This window comes from Vulpes vulpes, chromosome 14, assembly GCF_048418805.1.
Source record: "Vulpes vulpes isolate BD-2025 chromosome 14, VulVul3, whole genome shotgun sequence".
NCBI classification, from domain to species: domain Eukaryota; kingdom Metazoa; phylum Chordata; class Mammalia; order Carnivora; family Canidae; genus Vulpes; species Vulpes vulpes.
This window is the reverse complement of record NC_132793.1, coordinates 102,459,561-102,472,467: the sequence shown is the minus strand read 5'-3', so window position 1 is coordinate 102,472,467 and position 12,907 is coordinate 102,459,561. Positions and strand designations below refer to the sequence as shown.

At 47.9% G+C, this 12,907-nt stretch overlaps 1 protein-coding gene across 50 annotated transcripts in view; it reads left to right on the top strand.

Moving 5' to 3' along the window:
• Positions 1–12,907, top strand: part of CPEB1 (cytoplasmic polyadenylation element binding protein 1) — a 95,337-nt gene that overhangs the window by 66,563 nt on the left and 15,867 nt on the right. For 26 of the 50 annotated variants that reach the window (XM_072737396.1, XM_026000512.2, XM_072737411.1 and 23 more), the window contains one exon: positions 1,509–1,697. In XM_072737396.1, coding sequence (XP_072593497.1) covers positions 1,544–1,697 — 154 coding nt within the window. In that variant the 5' untranslated portion in view covers positions 1,509–1,543. Of the gene's footprint in view, positions 1–166; positions 1,298–1,359; positions 1,698–12,907 lie in introns of those variants that run through there. The other 24 variants (XM_072737404.1, XM_072737416.1, XM_072737382.1 and 21 more) reach the window with 14 other exon arrangements.

The window sequence follows — 12,907 nt, the reverse complement described above, 5'->3', positions numbered from 1 at the left end:
GGTGGGCCTGCTGCCTGTATCTGGTTACTACTCGTGTAGCATGGGAGGACACTCAAGGCGAGGTGCTACCAGCCTGGTCTGGGTGCCAGCGGCCTGTCTGCTGAGGCTGGGATTTTTGCTCTACCCTCTTTTTTTCGTGGGGAAGCCTTGTGACTACAGGTCATGATGGAAAGGGACTGATATAGGCGAGCACATTGGCAAAGAGCAAATGGCGGAGGTTCTGGAATCTCTGGGCAGAGCTGGACTTTGTGGCCGGAGCTGTGAGTGGCACAGAAGCAGGGCCTTGGTCCTGGGCAGCACCCTGAGTGAGACATCAGTGAGCCTCCCAGCTGGCCAGTGTAGCTCTGAATGCTCGGAAGGCCAGGGAAGGGTGTCAGCAGGGCCGGGTAGTAGGAGCCCCTGAACACTGGACACCCAGAATGCTGGGACTGCTTCTCTCCTTTCCACGTCTCTGAAACTGTTAGTGTGGCCCCAGTCTGTCCCTGTGGGTGCAAGACTGGAGGGGAGCTGGACCTAACCTGTGTGTGCTCCTGACTTGTGCACATCCTGTTGGGGTGCGGAATTGTCCTGGTCAGGGCACAGCTTATGCCGCATGTGGGTTATGGGACACACCTGAGCAGCCCAGTGACTCCCTTCCCTCTGCCAAAGCTGACCCCTTTTCTCTGTGATGAACTGTTGTAGACAAGCCTGTAGCACCAGGTGGTGGTCCCCAGGGTCCAGGTGTGCAGTGTTTTCCTGAAGGTTATCCCATTCCTCAGTGGTAAACACTGCTGTGTCAGGGTGCTGCTTAGGGGCCACTTGGAGCACACAGATTTTTGCTAGCAGGATTGTGAAGCTTTGCATTGGGCTGCAAAACCAGGGCTTGAGCAAGCAGCTGGAGAGAGTCCAGGACTAGAGTGTTTTTGGGTTTGGGGGTGGAGAGCAGAGGGAGGGGAAGGGAGGGGCAGGAGGGCAGAGCTACACGAGCAGGCAGTCGGCTGCTTTGGCTTTGCTGTCAGCAGAGAGGACTTCAGTCGTGCCCGAGGGCCGCTTGGCCACCATTGCTGGAGACCGGAGGGCGCTGCCTCAGAACCCTGACTTACCGGCACTGCACCCGGACTGTTCCAAGTAGCTGTTGTGCTATCTTTTCCCGGGGAGGCAAGTCTCCTCCCTGTCGTCCCCTCCTGCTCCTCCCCCATTCTGTGAGGGATGATGCCGCTCTCTATTGCACGGCTCAGCCGGCTGATGTCACTGGCAGCGGGAAGCATCAGCAGCCTGATCACATGCTGGCCCAGTCTGTAATGCAGACGGGATAGGGGTGTGTTTGTGGGGAGGGGGGCTGTATGGCAACTGCTTTTGCTCTAACGCCCCCAAAAGTGCAGAGGCAGCGGCCGGCCGCAGCATCCAGCCAGCTTGGATGTCTGCTCCTTGGGCTTGGGGAAACTATTATTAATAATATTTATTGTTGATAATACTGGGGAAAACAGCCCTTAACTCTGAGGTTTCTGCTGTCCTCCTGTCCAAAGCAGACTTCCAGGACTCTGAAGAAACAGTTGCAAGCAGGATGCTTTTCCCCACCTCTGCGCAAGATTCTTCCCGGGGCCTCCCAGATGCAAATGACTTGTGCCTTGGCCTGCAGTCCCTCAGTCTCACAGGCTGCGACCGACCCTGGAGCACCCAGGACTCGGATTCCTCAGCCCAGAGCAGCACACACTCGGGTGAGTGCCAGAAAATGAGTTGGCTGGGGGAGGGGGGGTTTATGGGGTGGTGAGCAAAGACATCCACAGCAACAGTTGTTCTTTTCCCCTTTGCATCACTCCCCCCCCCCACCCCAATACAACATGGAGCTGTTTTGCAAGAGATGGAAATGCTGGCTTTGAGTGTGGCAGGACAGATGGTTGCTTGTAAAGGCAGGCATGGCTTTTCCACTTACCCTGATAAATTCCCTGGAGTTATTAGTCTGCACCTGGGGTAGCCCTGAGAAGGGTCCCCAAGGTGACAGTCTTAATGCAGAAAAGATCCAGCTAACCTCCTCGAGCCCAGGCCTGTCTTGGAGATGATGAAGCAAAACACTTTTAGGTGGGGGAGGGGACCAGAGGGGCTGATCCCTGGATGTCCAGATTCTGTTTCTCAGTGGTTTTTAAAACTAGGGACCTGTATACGAAGATAGGTGGTCCCTGAATTATGGCAGGGGAATAATTTTAACCTCAGGTGAGGCTGGGTGGCACTAGGATATTGGAATTGACTTACCATCTGGGTGAGAGTCTTGACCCTGGAAAGAGATAGGCAGGGTCAGTGGGGTGGAGTAAGTCTAAGCTGCGGAGCCTTTGTTTTTCTTTGTGTGAAGGGCAACCAAATGGATGGAGGAGGAAGAGCCACTCCCCTTTAGGACCCTGGACCCCTTATTGCGTTGAGAGGATTTGATGGGGACAGATTGAAGGGGCTTCTGGGCAACCCCTTGAGCTGCTTCTGGCAAGACCTTCCCAGTGCCCGTTCATTACCTTCTTGTGGTACACAGGGGACGGTTGACCAGACCAAGTCTTGAAGTATTCAGCAAGAAATGAACTTAGGAAATATGATAGGTAACTTAAAATCCATGTATTTTGCTTTATATAAATTGTGTCTTAAAAAGAGTACTAGCAGCATATACTTTAGGAAGATGGAAAGGTAGTGGGGGTGGGGCAGCCATTTGCTGTTGGTGCTGATCCTGGGATTCACTGAGCCTGCTGTCCTTCCCTCGCCTCCCCCACTCCAGAAACTGGCAGTCATGGCAGCAAGGTACTGTCTTGTTGATTTCTCTGGCCTCCACCCTATTTGGCGTAGGTTTTTTTTTTTTTGTTGTTTGTTTGTTTTTAAAGAATGCTTTGCAGAGCCTGGGACTGTTGTGTCTGCTGGCATTTTAATGGCCACGTGTTTCAGCAAAATCCCATTTGAGGGTAGGGGGTTGGATTTTTTTTTTTTTTTAATTTGAGGATGGGAAAGAGCTTTGCCCTAAATAACTAACTCTGGGTCAAGGTAGAGTTTCTTGAATACTGGCCTTCAGTTGAGTCAGGTTTATCCAGAAAGGTTGGTAACTGCCCTGTTCCTCTGGGCAAGTAAGTGTGGTATCCTGTGCCTGGAGATTATGGCTACGAGGTCGTGGTCTCTGCTTTTATGTGGTACTCTGAAGTCGACCCAATTGGCCTATGAAGCTGACCTTCCTCTCACTCCTACTGTATCTGAGCAGAAGACAGAAGCGCTCACAGAGGAGGTGGGCATCTGTCTGTGGTGATCCATGTTTGACGAAGGCACCGTCTTTCACTGATACCAGCTTGGGGCGTGGCCCTGCCTTGTCTGTCTTAACTACAGGGGTCCTTCTGAAAAGTACTACAGCACATAAAATTGCAGGAGGACCCAATTTGGGCCTTGGAAAGCATGGTCTGAAAGCTACTGTGAAATTGGGCTGTAAAAAATAGGATGGACCTGGCCGTAATTTCTCTGGCTTCCATACTACCTGAATGTCTTGTGCTTACAGCTACTTGTCTCCAGAATAGGGATGGATTTATTTCTTGACCTTTCATCTCAGGCACTTTATTGATAAATATTACATGATTTTGTGGATCAGGGAGGGACTTCAGTATGTGGCCCTAGCATTCATAGGGACTAGAGGGTTGCCCCAGTGGTATGATCTGGCTATGGGCAGGGCTGGTGTGACTGTGTCTTTCTTTCTGAGGCTTAAGGACACACGCATCCCTAACACTTGTGATGTTCTTGAATTTTGAAGCTTTGGTGATGGCCACCGCTCTTCTTTCTCTGAGCTCTGGGCCTTCTTGGAAAGCCCACATGAGGGTACTGCCTACTGGAGTAGGATGTAGCCCTCCCACCAGCCAGCTGCAGTGCCAGATCAGGCACCCTTGCCAGCAATGCGGGAACATGCAGCCCACATTCCAGTGCCTACACTGCCTTCCCATCTGAAGACCAACTAGCTCACTTTATTCAGGGAGGGAGGAGGTATTTCAACAGCTCTGGACAGTTTGGGAGTTATCCTGCATACAGCATGGTACTGGGCTGTCTCTGTGGAGCACAGCCCATTCCTTGGGCTCTGCATGGTGATATATTGCCCCACGCAGCTATGGCTTCACATTTGACCATCTCCTGCCACTGTTAAGTATTTAGCAATGTTGGGGGCAAGGTTGGAGATAGCAGGGCCCTTGACTGAAAATCCTGGCTAAATTTATCCAACAAGCATTGAATCTTGGCTATGAGCCAAATACTAGGTTAGACACTAGAGGTACATTGGTGAATAAAATCCCATGACTATGAAGGGAAAATAGGTGAGAAAGGTATACCAAATGCAACATAATAGTTGCTACAGTGGGTGCTTCCATTTTCTCCCCTAAGGATTTGATATATATATGTGTGTGTGTGTGTGTGTGTGTGTGTGTGTGTGTGTGTGTGTGTGTGTTTGTGTGTGTGTAGGGACAATCTTTCATTGGGTTCTCAGCATGAGGCTGGTACATGGAGACCTTTCTCAAGGGGCTTGGGTCTTTCTGCTACATGGGTTCCATTGGCCTCAGAGGCCTGCATGAAGACCCTGAAGTGGAATCTGGGTTTGAGATTTGTGCCTGCAAGGCCAGCGTTGGTTGGGATATGGCACTTCGTGGAGTCCCTCCCTCTAGGCTATGCCTACATTGTGGCCTCACCTCTTGATGGGAGGGGAGCCCTTTGGGAAAAATGAATGTTAGAGGTGGATTTTTCCCTGAGACCCCAGTGTCCAGCACTACCTTTGTCTTCCTGGCAGTGTCTTAAGTCCTGTAATGGAACAGCAGGACTCTGAAAGCTGTCCTCAATACCTCAGGATGGGGGATAGAGTGACTAATAACCACTATCTGCCAGCTGCTTCCTATGCAAAGTCCATCATGTGATTTTAATGCTTGCAGAGTCCTGTGAAGCAGGTATGGGCATTACTTCTATTGTAAAGATGAGGAAGTAGGCTCACAGAGGTTGTGAAATACCAGAAATCACAAAGCTGTCAGGATTCTACCCAGGTCTCTTTGGTTCCAAAACTCTTAAGCTTTCTGTTACATCTGTGTTTCTGTAAGCAGAACTCTAACATGTTGGACAAGAACTCTTCTGTTAAAGTACCTCCACGCACAGCCCTGGGGCTGTCTGGCCAAAGATGGTGAGTTCCCTTGCTGAGACCCATCAGGGCCAGGTTGTGCAGTGGACAGTTCTGACTCCTCTCCACCTGAGTCTCTGCTCATCAGCAGCACCAGCTAATGGTTGTCTTCCTGACTCCCCCCAGGGACTCTGGCATGCAGCATTACTCAGCAGGAATGGGGTGCCCTAGAATCTACTTTGGGGGGCCTGGAAACAGGGACTCCTAATGAATGCCTTGTACCAAAGCCCAGCAGGTAGACCAGATGCTCAGTGTGAGGATGCCAGAGACCATGTCTTGTTTTCTCTTTACAAGTCCCTCAGAGATTAACCTGTCGATCTTCTCTGGTTTCTGCCCACCTGCTGACCAGTCAGGTTATGAATGGTATGTTCCCCATGCTGTGTTACTTACAAGGTCCCTGTTGGTGGGCACGCAGGATCAGCCTGGTATGAGAGGGGAGCCCTCAGTACTTTGCTTCTGCCACTGCAGTCCTTCCAAACAGCCTTTCTGAGGTGACGTTCAGAACAGAGTTGGACTCCTCTTCTGTAGAACATGGATTTTCTGGGCCTAAATTCTGCAAATCTAACTCAGTTATCTAGTTCATCACTATTCTATCCCCAGCATGTAGCACAGTGCCTGGCTCATGGCTTTTTATCAGGATCTTTTTTTTTTTTTTTTTTTTTTTTTTTTTAGGATTTTATCCATTTATTCATGAGAGACACAGAAAGAAACAGAGACACAGGCAGAGAGAGAAGCAGGCTACATGCAGGGAGCCCCAGAGCCCCATGTGGGACCTGATCCTGGGACTCCAGGTTCATGCCCTGGGCCAAAGGCAGGTGCTAAACCACTGAGCGACCCAGGGATCACCAGTAAGGATCTATTGAATGAACGATGAATGCTGAGCCACTGTGGTGTTAATCCTGGGTAGTTTTGAACTGTAGAATACGGTCAAGGCCTCTCCCATTCTTCTGCCTCCTACTTGTTATGGTCAGCTGGATGGATAGATTTTTTTCAAAGATCAGTATCTCTGAACCTCCATAGCTTCTAAGGCATGAAGATGCATTTACAGAAAATTATGTCATACACTGGAACATGAATTCTATCACCGGGTCAGGTAGTCTACTGAGGAATAGCTTTCAGTGCAAGAGAGAGTGTGTGCTGACCTTACATGGGACTTGGGTATATCATTTCTTTAGGTAATGAAACTTGTCCAGTGATCAAGATGGGAGAAAGGCTATATTTGGTACCACCTTGGACCTGTGGGATCCAGAGTCAGAGGCACTGACACTCAGGAGACTGCCACTTAAGTTGGGGTATGGTGTATAGTTGCAGCATTGGAGTTCTAGGCAAAGAGCAGTCTGTTGTTATACCTAGAATGAGTGCTGCCCTCCCCCTTCCTACCTCTGTGCCTTCAGATGGATTTTGAGCAAGCAGTCCAGTGCCAAGGGTTGTGATAGGAAAGGAACAGTTCTAGTATGTGGTCCTAAATCTCAGGCTAGAAATAATGGCTCCTGCTCTGGGCTTTTTCCATGACTACTCCCCATAGATAGCAGGCATCTGACTGTAATGTCTTGGGCCTAGTCTCTCCCCTAACTAAGCTTAAACTTAGGGTCTTGCAATACCCACATCTAGTGCCAAGCTCTTACTACCATTGCTGCTGCCACCATCAGACTCTGGGTGACTTTGTACTTTTGGGGAAGGCTTCAGAAAATTCGAACAGTGACTCAGCTGTAAAACCCACAGGAGCTGGCGTAGAAGGGTGAAAGTGGAGAAAGTTAACAAACGGTCTAAAAATATTACTGCTGATTTGGTCTCTTGTACCCTCTGAGGTAGCATTAATGAGCTGGAACCCTCTGCCAGGTCCTCTTCTCCCCGTGACTTCCTGAGAGCTGTCTGTTAGCTGATGCTGATTCTTGCCAGCATGTGAGTGGGGATGAGTGCCTCTGCTCCAGGAAGAGCACACTGCTTTTCTTAGTCACTTTTGGAGAATACAAGTGCCATACGCTTGGCCACCAGGCTGGAGGCACTTGGTAAAGCTCAGGCTTCCTATAGTCCTGGAGCTGTAGAGTTCAGGAATAGAGCAGAGAGATCAGGGCTTGGCTCCTGGGGTGCCTATGGACTTCTCTCCCACACTCCCCACCCCCTAAGCCGTCTGGGTTGTTAATACTTGACACCTGGCCTTGGTGAAGCTCTGTGCCCTGTGATGGGGAGTGGACTTCAAGATAGGTTACTGGCCTGCAGTATAAGTGACCTATTGCTTACATTGGATTTAGGTTATGTAGCTTAGAGTGTGCTTTTCCAGTAGATAGACCTCCTACTTCAAGTTAGGAGTAGGGAAACCATCAGTTGCTAGCTGTTTGGCTCCTTCCCTCCCGATTCTCAGCTGGTGGAGATCTGTGCTGGCCACCCAGCACCCTTACAGCAGGAGAAGTATGGTCTCCTGACCTGAGCCAGGAACAAGACAGGTTTCCATCTCTTGAGATGAAGTCCCATCTTCCCTAGAAACTTTTCCTGATCTATAGATATTCAAAGAACTACCTGGCCAGGCCCTGTGTGAGTTGACTATATCAGAATAGTTAAGTTACTCCAGGGCATCTGACCACGCGTGACAGTTTCCAGAAACCTGGCTCCCTCTGTAGGTTGAAGGAAATATCAAAACACCTGGAAAATCCTAAGCCTTTTCATATTAGGCAAGGAAGCCTTGCCTTCCTTGTATCTTGTAGCCAAACTCCTACAATATCCTTGGCCCCTTCCACTGTCATATTTGCAGGAAGCTGCGTGGAAGTGCTGATGTGACCCAAGTGTGTTAATCCTGGGGCACCCTTATCTTATGTCTGCTAGATGGCATTGCGCCTTTCTGAGCCGTTGATCTAAGCTCTTTTCCTCTGTTCTTCTATGTGGTTGGGATGGTGTTGAGCGAAGCACTCTTTCCTGCTCTTCGTACTTGAATATGGAAGTATATACCCATGGCTGTGAGGATCCCAACAGATGGCAGGGAGGAGACTCTTCTGACCTGCCCTTCCTCGAGCAGAGTAGCTCTCTTCCACCTATACCTACATATGTTTAGTTCTCTTTAAAGAAAGTATTTGAAACCAGTGGAAGGGGTTTTGTCAAATAACTATTTGACAAGGCTAGTAGCTACTTCTCTCAGCCTCTGTTTTGGTGATGGGCTGGGTTGGGATGAACCAAGATTTTTTTCCCTCTAGTTCCAAGTTGCCTCTAAGTCAGTATTGTGCCCATAAGTTGAATAACCTTGATGGAAAGGGTGTAGCCTCAGTGAGCTCACTGGCTCTAAGGGTAAGGGATGTGATGTCTCCTTCCTTCCAGTACTATTCAGCATATACTGAACCCCTGCTCTCTGCCAGATGTTGAGCTAATTACTGTTGGAGTGGGTTGGCCAGCTTGGTACAGAAGACAGAACTTCGTATACATGTGTGCCTGCAAATATCCATACAGATGTTTTTGAGGCTTTAAAAAGCTTGTTTAAAAGAAGATTATTTCTTCTTATAAGAAGAGGCTCCAAAGGTACTTATGCCCTGCCCCTCCCCCTCTACTCCCACTGGGATTCCAGGCCCTATTACTTGTGCTTGATTCTTTTCAGGCTAGATCCAGTTACCTTGAAAGAGACAGAGATTCCAATGGGAATTGACTAGTTTTCCTTCGTGTCACTTAAAAAAAGTTTTTGTTTGGGAGTAATTTCAGATTACTGAAGTTATAAAGTTATACAAGGAATACTTTTATTTCTTTTATCTGGACTCTCCTCTTGTGATTCTCACCTTCATCACTTGCATGTTCTTTTTCTGTCTCTACATGAATTCGTCCTGGACCATTAAAAGCAGAGATGTTCTTATGTAATTAAAACCATTCTCAACTCTTTGTCAGCGTAAGGTTGATAACAGTACTTTAATTAAAGTCCTGTTCATGCTCCAATTTCATCACGTGACCCAGGATGTCCTTCATGGTACTTTTCTCTGTCAGCAGGTATCTTCTCAAAGCAGTAGGCCCCAGCTCCTTTTGCTTTGGCTGGTTGTCTTGAATATTTTTCACAACATTGGGCTTGCTTCAGTCAACATTTTTCCTGAACCTGTTACCAAGTCTGTACCACTCTATCATAGTCTTTGTTCCTGGTTGTCACCCTCCCTCTCTCCTCCCTACCATGCACCCCACCGTTGTTTTCAGAGATCACACTCCTTGGGAATGTCCTGTATAGCCACCTTACTGCTGTTATTTTAGTTACCAGTTGCCATTATGCTGTAAGAGCTGTGTTTAACCTATGGTTTCTAAGGCAAGGGAAATAATGACATATGGAAGGTTTTTGGGGTGTGGTAAGGGGAACTGATTAGAAGCTTGACATAGCAAGCCTTAGGTTTTTCTAGATGAGTGCTTCTCAAACTTTAATGTGCACACAAACCTCCTGGGGATCTTGTTCAAAATGCAGGTTCTGATTCAGTGGGTCTGGAGTGGGGCCCAAGATGCATTTTTAATGAGCTCCTACAGTGGCAAGGCCCTAGAGAAGTTTCATGGCCTGAATGATTTAGATCTCAAGGCACTGACTTTTGGAAGGAGGGAGAGCTTTGTCAGTAGTTGATGGTCTTAAAGGAATTTTGAACAAAAGAGGGACGCCTGGGTGAGCACCTGCCTTCGGCCTAGGGGGTGATCCTGGAGTCCCCGGATTGAGTCCCAAGTTGGGCTCCCTGCATGGAGCCTGCCTCTCTCTCTGCCTATGTCTCTGTCTTTCTCTCTCTCTCTGTCTTCATGAATAAATAAGTAAAATCTTTAAAAAAAAAAAAAAAAACAGTGTCGATAACAGGAAGATAAAAAGATGTAAAGTCCTAAGTATTAAAAGGGAAAAAAAGTAGCTAGTAAATGGTACCACTACAGAAGCTATAGTTCAGAATCGGAGAATTGGGTCCCACCCTGTCACTGACTAGCTGTTACTTACACAAACACTTGCCCTTTGAGCCTTTTATTGAGATGGGGTAATAGTACTCATGTTTTAGAATGTAGTGAAGATTACTTACCTAAAGTGCTTCTAACAAAGCATCTGACACATGCTATATGTACAGTAGATGAACCTGGTCCAGATCGTAGAAGAGATGATTGACTATGAACCACGGGCACTTAAGGAAGTAGAGTTCATTAGTGGCCAACATGGATTGTCATGACATTTTCGTTTTAGACAGGCTTATTATCACATTGAGAAGAATGCTATAGTCATAATTCATAGCTTTGACACAGGAATTTGACAGAGCATCAAGATGTCTTTGTGGGCATGGTAGAAAAAAAGATTGCATGTTGAAGTAGATGATCTGTGGCTAGAACAGAAGTACCAACACAGTAGTGAACAGAAACTGATGTGAATGAGAAAAGTGGTCTTCAGTGGCACCCATTTTGCTTTTTTTTTTTTTTTAAACTTAGGGTGAAGACAGTTACCGTAGCACATGTTTATTGTCCTCAGTGTCCTCAGACACAAGCCCTTTGGGCCAGCCATCTTCTCTTGAGCTTTGCTCTGCTGCTTTATGCTGTTTCCCTTGATAGCTCCTGGAGTTACCTACTGTGCTATACCTTTTTTTAGGATTGACACACAGCTCTGTGTCTTCTCTTTCACTGGGGAGTGCTCCCTCTGACTTGAGCATTTGCTGGGGGCTTTTCCTTGAAGGTGCTGCTTTCTCAAGCAGGAGATAGACATTCTTCCAAGCCTCATCTACCACTTGTCTCACAGCCATTTCTTTTGTTCTTCCTTCTAACTTCCCAGTTCCTTCCTTCTCTGAAGATCTCAGTATTTGTTTTAACCCCAGGCCCAGGTATCACCATGGGTCCCTTGAATATCCATTTAGATGACCTCTCCAGTATTTCAGATTCCACACATTCCACGTCAGCCCACTGTGGTCAGCATCCTGTATTTTGCCATCCTCAAAGCTCAGTGTTCGCCATCCCACCACCTTCTTATTCTGCCCCTTCATCCCTCTTGCAGCTGTCAGCATGTTGAAATGGCTGGTTTTACATTTGCTTCTACTCTGTTCACCCACTTCTGTGTTTCACCTGTATCACATGACCTCCCCTAGAGCTGCTTCCATCAGTTCTTGTCCCACTTCCTCCTGCATAGCCCTATGTGGGTCCAGTGTGTCTCCAGGTTCCTAACACTACTGGAGAGAGTGGCCATCGGTGTAGACATGGTCCCTGTCAGTGGGCCCCGGTGTGGTGGTGGCCTTCCTGTCAGCCTCCTCTGCCACCCCCACAGCAGCTCCTCAGTGTCTGCCTGGGACCTTCACAATGAAGTCTCAGTGCCCTAACTTGGTTTTCAAAGTATGATTTGGTTGTTATCTTGTTATTTGGCACCCGACACTTAATTCTGTGAAATGTGAAGAAAAATGAGGCGCTCTAGGGCATCAGTACCACTTTTAAGGCCAATATGTATGATCCGTTAGTTTTCATGGTGCTTTTATGCCAGGTTTTGCAGCACCAGGAAAGAGCCTTGAATAAATCTTCACACTTCCAGCCTTCTCAGGGCATGAGCTCCGGGGCTTTGATTTTGTGCTTTGGTGAGGCAGGGGCTTGTCAAAAGTATTTGAGAAGTTTGACAAGGATTATTTTTGGTGGAGGTCAGAAGCCAAGCATTGAGAAACACTTTCAGCAAATGGTTATGCGCTCATGCTTAGGAAACTGCTTTCAAAGACCTAGTTTAAAAGTTTTCTTAGGGGATCCCTGGGTGGCGCAGTGGTTTGGCGCCTGCCTTGCCCTAGGGTGCGATCCTGGAGTCCCAGGATCGAGTCCTGCGTTGGGCTCCCGGCATGGAGCCTGCTTCTCCCTCTGCCTGTGTCTCTGCCTCCCTCTTTCTCTCTATTATGAATAAATAAATCTTTAAAAAAAAAGTTTTCTTTAAATTTTTTAAAATTTATTTATGATAGTCACACACACACACACACACACACACACACACACACACACGTGGGGGGGGGGGCAGAGACACAGGCAGAGGGAGAAGCAGGTTCCATGCACTGGGAGCCCAACGTGGGACTTGATCCTGGGACTCCAGGATCGCGCCCTGGGCCAAAGGCAGGCGCCAAACCGCTGCGCCACCCAGGGATCCCCAAAAAAAAGTTTTCTTAAAAAACAATGTAATAGGGATCCCTGGGTGGCGCAGCGGTTTGGCGCTTGCCTTTGGCCCAGGGCACGATCCTGGGGACCCGGGATCGGGTCCCGCGTCGGGCTCCCGGTGCATGGAGCCTGCTACTCACTCTGCCTGTGTCTCTGCCTCTCTCTCTCTCTCTCTCTGTGACTATCATAAATAAATAAAAATTAAAAAAAATTAAAAAAAAAAACAATGTAATAAATGAACAGATTCCTTGCTGTAGGTGGTATAGACTCCCCCACCCCCAGGACACATGCATATTAGACTGGCTGGGATTAAAAAGACGGACTATAGCAAGTGTTGGCATGATGTGGAGGGATAGAAGTCCTCTTCAGTGCTAGTGGGAATGTAACATGGTACGTCCCCTATGAAACCAGTGTGACCATGTCTTTAAAAATCAAGGGTATATTTACCAGAACGAAATAAACACACATACTCATAGTGTGCCCCCTGCACTTAAAAAAAATAAAATAAAAATCTGGGACGCCTGGGTGGCTCAGTGGTTGAGCGTCTGCCTTCAGCTCAGGTCGTGATGCTGGGATTCCAGGATCGGGTCCCACATTGGGCTCCCCAGAGGGAGCCTGCTTTTCTCTCTGCCTTTGTGTCTGTCTCTGTGTGTCTCTCATGAATGAATAAATAAAATCTTAAAAAAAAAAAAA